General features: G+C 39.1%; 1 protein-coding gene across 1 annotated transcript; it reads right to left on the reverse strand.

The window, feature by feature from the left end:
• Positions 1 to 3727: 3727 nt before the first annotated feature.
• On the reverse strand, positions 3728 to 6929 carry ccr8.2 (chemokine (C-C motif) receptor 8.2). The gene is made up of 4 exons (XM_073847720.1): positions 6856 to 6929; positions 5641 to 5691; positions 5336 to 5404; positions 3728 to 5254 (listed from the first exon to the last, which is right to left on the reverse strand). The coding sequence occupies exons 2-4, from the start codon at positions 5664 to 5666 to the stop codon at positions 4174 to 4176; spliced, it is 1176 nt and encodes a 391-aa protein (XP_073703821.1). The 5' UTR covers positions 5667 to 5691; positions 6856 to 6929; the 3' UTR covers positions 3728 to 4173.
• Positions 6930 to 15384: the final 8455 nt, after the last annotated feature.

The following is a 15384-nucleotide window of genomic DNA, read 5'->3' on the forward strand; positions in this document are numbered from 1 at the left end:
ATGCCAAGCTAGGGGACAGATAGCTCGAAAGCGTCTGTTCCATCTGCGGCATCGCCCCATAACCGTTTTCACGAGCCCGACCACATTGCAATAGATGGCGGCGGAAGGGGAGTGAACGCGCGCCGAGAATGGTTTCACCCACGATCTCGACACCTCGGTGTGGAGATCGGGGAAAAATGGCAGGCCTCGGCATGGAGGTGTGGTTTTGGGGCGCAGAAACCGTTCATCAAGCTTAGTTGCGGTTTTCTGCTCCCCAGTCAAAACGTCCGGCCAACTGATATTGAGTTTGGCAACGGCACGAGTGACCACCTCCACTAACTCCTCGCACTCAACAGGCTGGGAGGGCGGGGGACCAGCCTCCTCGACCATCTCCGTTTCCTCCTCCTCAGAGGAAGAAAGACGGAGGGACGAGTGCTCCTCCTGGCGGGAAGAAACCGCAGAACGGGCTTCCACACCAGAGAGGGGCAAGGATCTGCCAGAGGAGGATGGAGAAAGGGGCTCGCCCGTCTCCAAACTCGATAGCAGATCCATCTGCGATCCCCCATTTCTTATTTCTTTCCTATATATACTCAGTACTCAAATAAAATTAGAGCAAACTGGCTCTGAAAAATAGCACTGAGGGACAGACAATACACAGAGCGCGACTGAAAGACAGAAGCTGCCGGCTGCATTCACCGCATGTGCTTTATAGCTTCCTGGTTCCTGACGTCACCCCGTCCGTGACGTCACACACGCTTTCCTATTGAACGGATTATACACGTGATCAGAGCGTGGTCACGCTGGGGGCGTTCCCAAAGCGTTTTGACGCAGCTCGACGTTCCCGAAGGGGAACTTATTATACAAAAGAACATAAATCCGGGGAACAAACACGTCGAAACTTCAAACAAAACAGAAATCCAAGGGAACAGAAACCATGACGTAACGTTAAGAATGGACAGGGGGAATGTGGAACAAAGGACTATTTAAACACTAGTAAAAGGGCGTGGCAATTTAACAAGACAGGTGTACACAATCCAGGATAACAAGGGGGAAGTCCAAATAAGGGCAAGGGTAAAACCAAATAAACACTGAACCAAAGGGGGAGATATAGGAATAAACCAAATCAATGGGAACACAGGGGGGAAAAACAATAGGAAACCACAACAAAACAGATCACAATCCTGACAGGTTTAGAGGTAGGGTTAGGGTAAAGGGGTAGAAAATATAGTTTGTATAGTACAAAAACCATTATGTCTATAGAATGTCCCATATTTAAACAATTTGTTCAGAATATAAAATATATTGAAATTATGTTGATTAACATGAACTGCAATGATATATAAATGTTTAGCCACATTTAGCCGCGTTTAGCTGCATTTAGCTGCATTTATGGGCAAAACTTGCCAACAAGCACATTATTAAGAAAGGCAATTTGCAAAGATGCATAAAAACTAGGGATGTAACGATATTTCGTGGTACGATATTTCACGATGCAGAAATGTTACGATATGTATCGTAGAGTGATGACGATACATTTACGATATGACATCAGTCTAATCCTATTGGCTGAGCTGCCGACGTCTCCTTCTCTGCAACAGCGCTGCTTGCGCTTTCATTGCAGAATCAGATGCAGAAATCATTTGAACTGAATATTAGTAGAGCAACATGAGTTCGGCTGAAACTGAAATTAAAGATACCCCGTCTTCACGTCCGACAGCATTTTGGTTTTACTGTCACGCGACAGTACGACAGTAGAAAAAAAAATTACAGACAAAACATTATTACAGTCACGGTGCATGTTAAAAGTTTCGTGCTTCAGACTCACCCACTTTTCGAGTCACACATTGGAACAGACATTTCTTAAAGCTTTTACGGCTCTTCATGACAGGAACCTCCGAAGATATATTGTAATCGTTTTATGAGCAGCAGCCACGATTTAACCAGTTACCGCACAGATTTATTAACAACCAAAAGCACATTTCACTGAGCGCATGAGTGTTGAAAACATGATCAAGATCATTTAAAATAGGCTATAATGGAGCTGTATGATCCATAAAATACGGAGAAAGGCTATAAATAAAGAAAAAAAATCCAGAAAATGCGTGTAGTATAGCATGCGCAGGTTAAAATACAATTGTGTAAAATGTGTGTCTGATATGAAAACTACGCTAGTCATTGTCCCATAAAATGACAAATAGCAAATAATACAGAGTATTTTCATTACGTTTCATTTATTTTGTTTTTGTTAAGTAAAATGAGACCTTGTTGTTTGCAACTACGTTTACCCCGAGACCACGTCGCGAACACCAGCTCAACTGCAAAACACTTTCACTATGAGAGAAAGCGGCAGCCGCGCAGAGATTCCACCGCTTGACGCGTCCCATGTGAAAGGGCTTTTAAACGGTCTTCAGACAGAGCACAGTGAACACAAGAACAGGACCGTTTGAGAGCAGGGTCAGCGTGTACCGGATTGAGTCCAAAGACCAAATACCCGTGCCTGTCACCTGCACTGCACCTGACAGATAAATATTATTCTACCGTTACATCAGTTTTAGCGGTTCACCCGTTGGGTAGGACTCTGTTTCGCACACACATAGAATCTTGCATCGCTATCTTGACAATTTTATCACTATCATGTTAAATTAAAAAATAAATAAAAAATTCAGTGACAGACAGACCTATTCAGTTGTTAATTTTAATACAGAAGGTTTTTATTAAACCTTAAAATGTGACCTTGTATGTAAAACTAAGAAAGTTATTGAATTTTTTTTTTTTTAATAAATCTGTTGTTTGATTTTCAGTTTCATGTTTTAATTTTTGCTCAAAATATCGTGATACGTATCGTGAACCCAATATTACGATACGTACCGTATCTTGACCTAGGCATATCGTTACACCCCTAATATAAACCCTTATACTCACTTCTCCTGTGGGTGAAGCTGCATCATGAATGATTCACACGAACATAGACGCATATGTAGAATGGGATCGGCGTTTTTCTTTTAAAACCTGATTTTAAAAAGGGGATATTACTTTTAAAGATAAAAAAATACCACTGGGTGGATTTTTATCATTGTAGGGTGGTTGTGTACACAAACTACCAACACACATCAATTTTCAAACAACATGTAAAAGTTAGTTTTGCATCCGATGACCCCTTTAAGTTATCATAGAATATTTGTTTTCGATGTGACTTTTAAAAGTAGACATATCAAGCTTTCTATACCTATATTTCTTATGTCTGTAAAGTAGGTATTCACTGAGATGCAGGTGTTTATTTACGTGTCTGTGAAGAGAGGTGACAGAGACAGAGATGGCATAGAGCACACCCTGTTTATTTTCTTTATTTTAAAAGTAGATTGTTCTGTTGTTATTATACACAAAGAAAAGTAGAGCCTTTGCCGTTTCAAATGATACCTTATCTGTGGGATGTTTTCATGTTCCCGGGTTAAAGCGAGGGTTTAGGTGTCTCTCACATTGTTCCACAGCAATGTTAAAATAGTGTAGATTAGTGTTTAATGTTTTACTTATTTAACATATTTAATATTGGGCGCATTCAAGTTATTTGACATTCTTTTTTATGTAACACAATAGTTACTTTCCCTAATAAGTTACTTTTATGATAATGTAACTCAGTTACTATTTGTGAGAAGTAACTAGTAGCTATAAATAATTACTTTTTTATCACTCTGCAATGCGAGTCACACACTTTTATAAATTTTTATTGAAGCTGTATGTATTCTGACAAAATATAATTCACATAGTTATAGTTTTAGCAAACAAAAGTCTGTAACAGTAAAATGCATGCATTTGTATGTATGTATATATGTATATATATATATATATATATATATATATATATATGTGTGTGTGTGTGTGTGTGTGTGTGTGTGTGTGTGTGTGTGTGTGTGTGTGTGTGTGTGTGTGTGTAAAATACAAAGAACATATAGTTGTAAGAAAACAACCAAATATGTATAAAAATAAGATGATCAAATAAATAAAAACATTTACAGATATATGCACAAATAACACCATGAGGATTGTAAATGTTTTCAACATGAACAGTCCAATGTTCAAAACTTGCCCTTATCTATTTACAACTTTTCTATTAATCTTCCACTCAAACTGGTCATCTATAAACTGGTCTCATCTATATAAGTATTTCGGCATTCCCTATTCCAATTAATCTTCTACTCAAACTGCTGTAGCTGATCTCTCATCCACACTAGTGGTCTGTGAGTAAACAGATCCTGTGGCCTGTATAATGTAACTCTTCATGAACTGCAGTCTACTGAAGGGTGTCCTGTACAGGAGTCTGAAAAGTTGTTTGCTAAATTTCTCTCCCACAAACACATAGAGAAAGGGATTCACACAGCTGTGTGAGTAAGCCAAAGCTTCTGTGATCTGCAGACTTAGATTGATTGCCTTACTAGTCTCACAAGAGGAAGTTATATGTTTTTTCAGCTCTAAGACTTTCACAAAAGCTGTAATATTGTATGGAGCCCAACAGCAAAAGAAAACCAACATGACTGCAATGACAAGACGCATGGCCTGCCTCCTGGAAGAGCGTGCTTTTAGAAGTCTAATCAGAATCATTGAGTAACAAAATCCAATCACAAACAGTGGAAGGAATAAACCAATGATGTTCATTTTAATGATACCAATTACCTTTGAATTATGATAAGCAACTTGACTGCTTCCTTCTAAAGATATGCATATTTTTGTTCCATTGTGATTTGTGGTTCTGAGGTATATCAACTCAGGAAAGGATGCAGAAACTGCAATGATCCATATGATCATACTGGCTAAGATCCCATATGTCCTTGTTCTGACTCTCAAGGCAAACACAGCATGAACTACAGCTAAGTACCGATCAACACTCATCAGTACAATAAAGAATATCCCACTATAAAATCCAATGTGGTAGACACCGAGGACTATAGCGCACATAAAATCTCCAAAAATCCACTGGCCTTTGGCATGGTGTGCCAGAAAGGGAAGGGAAGAGACCAAGAGCAGGTCAGCTATAGCTAGGTTCAGAAGACAGATATCAGTCATGCTTCTCAGCTTCACACCCATCAAGACCACCCAGATCACTAGTATGTTACCGAGAAAGCCCACAATGAAAAACAGGTAATATAACACAGAAAGAATGTTAGCTCCGTGAGTTCCATAACTGCAGGAAAATGCTGATGGATCCATCTGATCATCATAGTACCCAGAATATTCATATGGTGCATCATCCGGTGACACACCCGGAGCTAGTCCATCCACACTTAAAAAGAAAAAAATATACTATAAGCAATGCAAAGCTCCTCTCTTTTACATGTGACTAATAATTGTGATATGACCTCACCTGGATGTTGCATTAAGATAAGGGATACTGTTGGATACCATCCCAGTCCATGGATACTGTGCAGTGGTTCTGTTCATGACAAAGAGACAAAGAAATGTAATTCTCAGTGCAAGTGGCTCTTCAACGAACATGCTATCAGAACAACATTCGTCAGTTTTAATGCAGTAATTGCCATCAGTCATGACTTCCGTAATGTGCTTCCCCAAACTAAAATGAAACAACTGATACATCTGTCTCATTTCCCATTTTCTCAGTGTTCTTTTTCTGCTGTTTCAACTACATTTGGAGATGAGGCTTGGTCTTACCTCAGCAAGACAGCTGTCGAATTCATAATCAGAGAACCAGAGGTGTTCTAACTGGGTTAGGCCAAAAAGGAAAATAGAGTGTTAGCACAACAATGCTTGTAATAAATAATATTTAAGACATTAGTAAAAAGAATTAGCAAACAATATGCAACTGATTTAACATGACAAATATGCCATATTTATAAACATATAAATACACACTTTACTGAGTATATGCCATAATAATAGCCAATAAACATTTTTTTTTTAAAATAATTAATCTTAATGCTTATTCCTATGTATGTTGGTACCTTTTTATCATCAGAATTTGTATGAATTAAAATGAATGAGCACAATGAACAATAGTATGGGAAATTACATTAAATGTTTTTTTTTATAAATGCACTGGAAAAAAATGTCATTGTTAGTTCATGCCTAACGCATTAATGGTAACAAACTGAACCTTACTGCAAAGCTTCCCTTTAATGCTCACTGTACTACTGATTATCAAAAAACAAGAATCAGAAATAGTTTGTCATCTTACTTTAATAAATGTAGTATGCACACTTTAATAAATTCAGTTTAGTTTAGTTATACAGCATTTAAATATATATTGCACTTCAATGTACAAAATATGCATACTTCAAAAGCAGCTTTAAAAACAATATGCCTAAAATAAGACACCACAGAAAAAAACCCCAAAGCATACATTATTGACAATGGATGATGTTTGTTTTTAATATTTGTATATTTTTAATTAGCTTTATACACCACATAAAACCTTTAATGTGTAATAATATCATAATACCTATTTGTGCCTGAGCAATTTTATTTTGTATTTAAAAATGTTATTTTTAATTAAAATCTGCATTAGTATTCTGTTTAAATTCCAAAGTCATTCTACCATATTTTTAATTTAATAAATAAAATCTTATGAATAATTTATTATCGTAACAAAAAAATTGACATACCTATGTGCACTATGAGCTTCGATCTGTGGTGGAAACCACCTTTGACATTCAGACTTATTCTGTAACACTCAATGTTTCCAACATCTGGCTTACCAATAAAAAAGGTGTGAAACCATAACCATTTTAAACTGTTACAAACGATGCTTGCTATAAAGTGAGGTTAGGGCTCATATTTGAAGTGCCCTCTAGGCATAATAAAGGCATATAAATGAATATTGTTTTAAAAAGATGTTAAATCAATAATCTGTTTGCCAAGAATACTCACAAGTGTGATAATTGGTGTTGCCCCCTGACCTTCCAAGTAAAGATGGGAAGTTGAGATAAGATTTTATCATATGAGATCCATCAAAAAAAACATGATCTATTATAGTTTTTTTTTTTTTTTTCTCAGGGTATTGGTTTGTGACACTTCCTCTGTATAGGTAAACTGGGGTAGGGGCTTTGCAGATTGCAGAACTAGTTTCATATCAGCTGCAATAGCAATGACCCGATTGGCTCCCACCTTGTTTCGACCTCAGTTCAGAGGAAATTACATTGCTATACATCAATGTTCTGTCTTTAATATGTAAATGAATAAAAAACTGTGTTGCAGCACTGAATTATGAACTTCATAGTGCTTGAATGGCACACAAAAAATACTATGCCAGTAAATAACTAAAACAAAACGCTCAGCAAAGCAAGTGAACTCAGAACAGCTGAGCAATGTGATTGTGTGAGCGTGTGGTTTTACACATTCTACACACCCTCAACCACTTAAAAGTGCTTTTAAAGAGATGCCCATAGTCTGTATAACCTGACATATCTTACATTTAATAGCCTCTGATGTTTTTCAGGTGTTTTTTCATTACATAACATAAAGTTTGGCATCTGCACCATCTGAATTTGTAACACTGAAACAGAAAACATGAAACCAATGAGGGGATGGTTTACCTTTGCTCTTTTGCGGGTTCTTGTTTGCCCTGTTTGCCTCAAAGTTTTTTGCTTCTGAAGTTTCTTCACTGTGAGGGAAATGGGTGCTTAGACTCAATGCTAAAAATGTTATTAATAATAATAATCATAAAAGTAAAATCGAACTACAATTTTATGAAGTTACTTTAACAAGTAAACGGTGATTGCTCATATACAAATCTTTGTTTGTTAATAGGTGGTTGTTGCTACCTAGAAGAGCTCACCCTCAAGTCTCTTATATTCTTGTCTCTAGATATGCTAAAATATGACATCCACCATCAATGTAATGTATGAGCCCTTTTATCATCCACCAAGCAACTTCTGAATACAAGTGGAATACACTATTAGGATAAGGTTTTGTTTAAATTACTAAAGTATAAGCAATAGTGATATTAGACTAATATGTTTTAATGGTTTCAAGAACTTCCCACATATTGTTGGTAACACTTTAGTTTAGGGACAAATTTTCATCATGAATAACATTTTCTACATTATATTTAATAGTTTATCAGTGGTGACTTGGCAAAAGTGTACAGTAAAAATCAGTTAATGACATATTCAAAAAAGCTGTGAACACTTTTAACAGAAATTATTATATGTTGCGATCAAACTTTTTTTTTTTTAGTTTTCTATGTTGGTTCAGGGTTGGCATGTGACATTGTATTTGATCTTGATAATGTGTTTCTTTGGCAAAATGTGTTTCTATCAACACCAAAGCCCTCGCCTGCTCTTGAACTTGTAATTACAACTTGTAAACTCAGAATGTTTTAAGAGTTATCACTTGGAACAGTGACAGCTGTCCCATGTGACTGTTACCATGGTTCATTTTGGCACTGAGTCTGAGAACATATGAGAAAAAGGTCATGTGTTGTCGTCTCGGAATTACGGTAATTACGACATGGTGTGAATGCAGATTTCCTTGTGATGTCCATTCCATGGCAGAAACAGAGAAGCAAATAGAGAAAAAATAGCATAACTGCTCCAACCAAGCGAAAAATGATGTGTTCAACCCAAGCAAAAGAATGAAAATGTGCATTTGATCAGATATATATGAAGTATAATGTTATGAGAACCCAGAATGTTATCAGGAAGGCTATTCCCGAGGTCTCCTTCAGTGGATTTTGCTATAGGTATTATTAAGAGTCCAGAGTTTTTAGGAAGCATGATGGATTGTAGCATAATAGAAACCTAGTTAGGTATGCAGGAGTTATCCATCCTAAAATGAACTGCAGAGTTTAGCTCCAACACTGATCAAACTCACCTACCTGTGATTTTCTAGTGATTCTGAAGAAACTGATTAGCATGCTCCAGTTTTTTGATTAGGGTTAGAGCTAAACTCTGCAGGAAAGTGGATCTCGTAGGCCAGATTTGAGGATCCCTGATTTAGGGCCTTAAAAAAGTAATTAGTAATATGAACAAAGGCTCATTGGAAATATAGGCATTTCTGCAAACCTTAAAAAAAAACATACCTATATTTACAAATTACTGCAGTTTCCAGTTGAAATGAACAGTAGAGGAATAAATAAAACAAAACAAAACTTTTATTACTTACGTTTCACACATATTATTAGTAGGGCAGGAAGAATAGGTTCCCATGCACCCGCTTGGCAGTTTTTTTGGAACTTAATTGTGTCTAGTTACGAATTTTTGATGTTGCAGAGGTCAACTAATGTCCCATGGGGTTCGTTTGGCAGCCATCTTGAAATTATGTCATCGCGAGTGGCGAAAACACAAATTATCATAACTTCTGAACCATACAACATAGAAAAAGACAAATGAACCCACTTTTTCATATAATTCTGACACTAGGAAATAAATGGAATGGTCATTGATATGATACAACGACTCTTTATTGGTGAAAAACATGCAAATAACACATTTTAGGCTCATTAAAATGTAATGTTTGCTATTTTGTCTTGCAATAGTTTCCTGCATTAGCCAAGTGACACTAGATTTTCTCTTATATCAATGTAGGGTTTGGAAAAAATAATATAACCCATGTAAAAATATACACAAATCAAAGTAGAAATTGCCATGAACAGCAGACCAATGGTGCTACACTCCTCAGTTGACATCATAGCTACCCATTTTTTAGTTTTAACTGCTACTTACGCATTTCAGATAACAATCGTCACCACCCAGCAAAATACAGAAAGAAGATTTTACATCTGATATGTATACCTTTTTTACTGGAAACTGGAAATATGTCACTACATTGATAATATTGGTATATAAATAATATATAGTATTGTCAAATTAACTTACCTGCTAGATAGCTAGCTAACACTATGTAATGTTAGCTAGCTAACGTAATAAAAGTAGTGGAAGTATTATTCAGATCATCTACTAATACCACACTGTAAAAGTAAAAGTATGAACTATCAAAAGTAAAAGTACTCATTGTGCAGTAAAATGGTCCCTATCATTGTTTTGCCATTATACAGTATATGATGTTTTTGGATTAATATTACTGCTGCATTAATGTGTGTTGCATTTTACTTCTGTAGATGTTTAAGTTTGAGCTAATTTTAACTACTTTACACTCTGTTTATATTCTATGTGTTGTATATGTTTTAAATTCTGTTTGTAGTTTATTATACAGAAATGCATCATATTCTATTTTATTGTTTGTAGCGTCGCTTTCCTATGAGAACTACATATCTTTAAAATGTCAACTTTTGTCAACTTCTATAAAAGGTGATTAAAAAAGTGATTGTCTCATTTACTTGATATTCGTGACAGAAGACTAGCTTAGACAGTTGATTCACCTTATTTTGTTAAGGCTGTTTGTGATCAACTGCCGGAAACACTAGATGGTGACCACTTGCTCATGGCTAAAACTCTGGGAAAAATAGTCTGCTTCACAAAGTCAAGGGTGAAGATCTCTTTGCAAAAAGCGGTAGTGTGCTGCCCTGGCCACCAACTGCAGATTAACTGTACACAAGCAAGCAGATAACCTGTTGCCTGAGGAGCTTGACAGCTTCCTCACCCTCATCTTGCCGTCTGTGGTACAAGTGATGGACTTGTGGAACATAGAAGTATCTGCTTGGGAAGTTTCCATTTGTCATTTGTCACTGCTCTGCAGAGGTCCTGTCCTATAGATACTACAAGTCAGCAGGTCTTCTCACACGTATCACTTGCACCAGACAAGATGAGGGTGAGGACCTGCGACTTTTCCTGCGCGACTTAACCGAGCAACGAAATGTGTTTCCAATTCATCCCGGTGGTCTCCACACACCGCCCAAACACCACACGTAGACATCAACACAATCCTACCAACCTGCGTCTTATTGTCACTTCTTCCACTGAACTTTTCTCTTTAACTGTTGGTCTCTGGAACTGCCAGTCAGCTGTCAACAAAGCTGACTTTATCTCGGCCTTTTCTTTGCAATCTGGACTGAGTGTCCTGGGCTTGACTGTGACCTTGATTCATCCAGAAGACTCAGCAACCCCAGCTGCTCTATCTAATAACTTCTCTCACATCCCTCGTCAGACTGGGAGAGGTGGGGGTACTGGATTGCTCATTTCTAACAACTGGAAATACTCAACCCATTCTCCCCTATGCAATTATAACTCATTTGAATCTCATACAGTTACTGTTACATCTTAGATTACATTCTTAGAGGAGCTGGATGGCCTGCTGTCCTCATTTCCAAAGAATGACAGTCCACTTTTAGTCTTTGGGGACTTTAACATTCACCTCGACAAGCCTTATGCTACAGACTTCCATTCACTCCTAGCTTCGTTTGATCAAAAAACTCATTGTCACTACATGCACTCACAAATCTGGCAACCAACTTGACCTCATTTATACATGCAATTGCATTACAGACAACATCTTGGTTAAACCCCTACACATCTCTGACCACTTTTGTATTACAGTTAACCTACATCTTGCTACTTGTGCACCTCTAACCCCTCTACCTGTTACTTTCAGACGAAACCAATGCTTTCTTTCACCCTCCCACCTTTCTTTCTTAGTATCCTCCTCTCTTCTCTCTCCAACCCACTTCTCATCCCTGGATACTAATGCAGCAATGACACCTTATGCTCCACTCTTACTTCTTGTCTAGATGATATATGCCCTCTCTCCTCCAGGCCAGCACAGGCTGCTCCTTCAAACCCTTGCTTATCCGATGTTCTTCGTGAGCATCTGTCCAAACTTAGGGCAGCAGAGAGAAAATGGCACACATCTAAAGATCCATCTGACTTGAGTATGTATCAGTCTCTGCTTTCATCTTTCTCTGCTCATGTCCATACAGCCAAATCTTCATACTTCCACAACAAGATCAACAATGCTCCAGGCACACGCAACCTTTTCAAAACTTTTAATTCACTGATCTGCCCTCCTCTACCACCTCCCACCACTTATATAACAGCTGATAATGTCACCACATTCTTTACAGACAAAATTACATCAATCAGTAGTCAATTCTCAGCTCCACACATACAAGAACTAAAATTGACCACACCCACGGCCAACACTCGCCTTTTTTCCCTTCTGTCCCCACTCTGAGGCAGGAGTATCCAAACTTCTCCTCTCTAGCAATCCGACGATATGTTCTTTAGGTCCTATTCCCTCACACCTTCTCCAAGCAATCTCTCCTACAACCTACCAACACTCAAAAACGTCATTAACACATCTCTTCTCACAGGCACTCTCCCCATGATATTTAAGCAGGCCCGGGTAACGGGCCTCGCCGCGGTGGCCGAAAAGCATTGACAGCTTAACGACCGACCGCGGGAGGAAGGCGGGGGGAGCCGGCTCGCGAACGAGCGGCGGGACTTCAGCGTGGCCATGGTCATGCTCTCACAGTGTGGGCATGAACCATCCGTGAACGCCGCCTCAGCGTGTTCGAAGCCCAAACACGTGAGGCAGCGTTCATGTCCGTCCGCTGAGGAGAGGAAACTACCGCACCCAGAAACGCATGGCCGAAAAGCCATTCTGAAAAGAACGTCTAATCAGCCGCGAGAAATTGCTCTTTTGTGATCCCGGTTGCCCAGGGAGGAGCCGCGGGGGCAGTGCACTCGCCGGGGCTGCTCGCTGGAATGCAGAGGCTTTCAGTGGCCGTGAAAACGGCCGCCCGCAGGACCACACTGGCAGCTGCCAAACAATGCTCTTTTTTGAAAACACTCTTTTAGTTTTGGCAGCACGCCAGCGGGAGGGAGCATGAACTCCGAAGAACTCTGTAGCAAGGTTTTCTCTCGTAGAAATCATAGAAAACAGGAGGCTCGAACCATTGGCTCTGAAGCAAAAGTCTGAATGAGTGGTGCGCGCCGCCATCTTATATACGCACACACCACTCGCCAATTTTCATTGGCCTTTTGAATAAGGCTCGAAATGATTTGAAATGATTGGTCTCTCAAGCAAGATCCCAATGTAACGTCGAAGAGATTCGACTGAGGGTGAACACAATATTATGCCATTAACCATTCTGAGTGAGGGGAAGTAAGTGAATGAAAAGGATAGGTGAGAAACAAGTTTATCCTGCATTTCTCTTAGTGAGATGTCAAAACGTATGTCTGCATGTCAATACATTGTGTGCATATTGCCCGTTTCTCAGAAGATCAAAGTGTCTAAGGTTCTTCAAGTCTTACGGGATTCAGACATGTCTGTCTGATCACTTTCCTTTTTTCCATTTTTCTTATGGTTTGTTGCTTTTATATATTCTACCATTACAGAGAAGATGAATATTAACATGAAATTAGTTTCATGGAACTGTAATTTCCTACTTACTAACCAGTGGTGAAATGTAAGTACAAATTCAAGGTACTTGTACTTGGGTGTTTCCATTTCATAAAGGTTCATACTTCTATTGTGTACATCTCAGATGCAAATATGTTACCTTTTACCCCACTTCAGTTATCTAACAGCTTTAGGTATTACTTTTCAGATTTTCCCATTTCCAGTGAAAACATGTATCTCCATATTTGGTGAATTAAAGTTTCAGATAAACTGAAGTCTGAAGTGTTCCTTTATGTGGAACACTTTTTGTGGAAAATTGTCCTAAAACATCATAATTAATCCAAAAACATCATATACTGTATAATGGTAAAACAATGATAGGGACCATTTTACTGCACAATGAGTACTTTTACTTTTGATAGTTCATATTTTCTCTTTTACAGTGTGGTATTTGTAGATGATCTAAATACTACTTCCACCACTGTTACTAAGTAGCTAAGTTAGCTAGCTAACATTACATAGTGTTAGCTAGCTATCTAGAAGGTAAGTTAATTTGATGATACTATGTATTATTTATATACCCATATTATCAAATTCGGTGACATTATTTAGCTGTAAAAAAGGGAGATGATACATATTAGATGTAAAATCTTCTTTCTGTATCTTGCTGAGTGGTGACAATTGATATCTGAAATGCATGAGTAACAGTTAAAAGTAAACAATGGGTAGCTAATATGGCAAATGAGGAGTTAGAATGTAGCACCATTGGGCTGCTGTTCATGTAGATTTCTACTTTGATTTGTGTAGATTTCTTCTGGATTATACACTGCTCAAAAAATAAACACAATGTAACTCCAAGTCAATCTCACTTCTGTGAAATCAAACTGCCCACTTAGGAAGCAACACTGATTGACAGTCAATTTCACATGCTGTTGTGCAAATGGAATAGACAACAGGTGGAAATTATAGGCCAGGGGTGCCCAACCCTGTTTTCTGGAGATCTACTATCCTACAAAGTTCAGCTCCAACCCTAATCAAACACACCTGAACCAACTAATTAATCTCTTAGGTAGCCCTTGATAATTACAGACAGCTGTGTTGGAGCATGGCTGGAACAAAAGTCTGCAGGTCGGTAGATCTCCAGGAACAGGGTTGAGCACCACTGGTATAGGCAATTAGGAAGACACCCCCGATGAAGGAGTTCCTATGCTTCTCAGTTCCTGTGCTTTCTGGCTGATGTTTTGGTCACTTTTGAATGCTGGCGGTGCTTTCACTCTAGTGGTAGCATGAGACGGAGTCTACAACAAACAAGTGGCTCAGGTAGTGCAGCTCATCCAGGATGGCACATCAATGCAGGCTGTGGCAAGAAGGTTTGCTGTGTCTGTCAACGTAGTGTCCAGAGCATGGAGGCGCTACCAGGAGACAGGCCAGTACATCAGGAAACATGGAGGAGGCCATAGGAGGGCAACAACCCAGCAGCAGGACTGCTACCTCCGCCTTTGTGCAAGCAGGAACAGGAGGAGCACTGCCAGAGCCCTGCAAAATGACCTACAGTAGGCCACAAATGTGCATGTGTCTGTTCAAACGGTCAGAAACAGACTCCATGAGGGTGGTATGAGAGCCCGACGTCCACAGGTGGGGGGTGTGCTTACAGCCCAACACCGTGCAGGATGTTTGGCATTTGCCAGAGAACACCAGCATTGGCAAATTTGCCACTGGCACCCTGTGCTCTTCACAGATGAAAGCAGGTTCATACTGAGCATGTGACAGACGTGTCAGAGTCTGGAGACGCCATGGAGAATGCTCTGCTGCATGCAACATCCTCCAGCATGACCGGTTTGGCAGTAGGTCAGTAATGGTGTGGGATGGCATTTTTTTTGGAGGGCCGCACAGCCGTCCATGTGCTCGCCAGAGGTAGTCTGACTGCCATTAGGTACCGAGATGAGATCCTCAGACCCCTTGTGAGACCATATGCCGGTGCAGTTGGCGCTGGGTTCATCCTAATGCAAGACAATGCATTGAGTGATTTTCAATCCTGGTCCTGGGGACCTATTTCTCTGCACATTTTGTATGTATCCCTTATCTGAGACACTCAATTAAGTACATGGATCTCTCTCCTAATGAGCTGATGATCTGTATTAGATGTGTTAAATAAGAGAG

This window comes from Garra rufa, chromosome 9 (assembly GCF_049309525.1).
Source record: "Garra rufa chromosome 9, GarRuf1.0, whole genome shotgun sequence".
Lineage (NCBI taxonomy): Eukaryota > Metazoa > Chordata > Actinopteri > Cypriniformes > Cyprinidae > Garra > Garra rufa.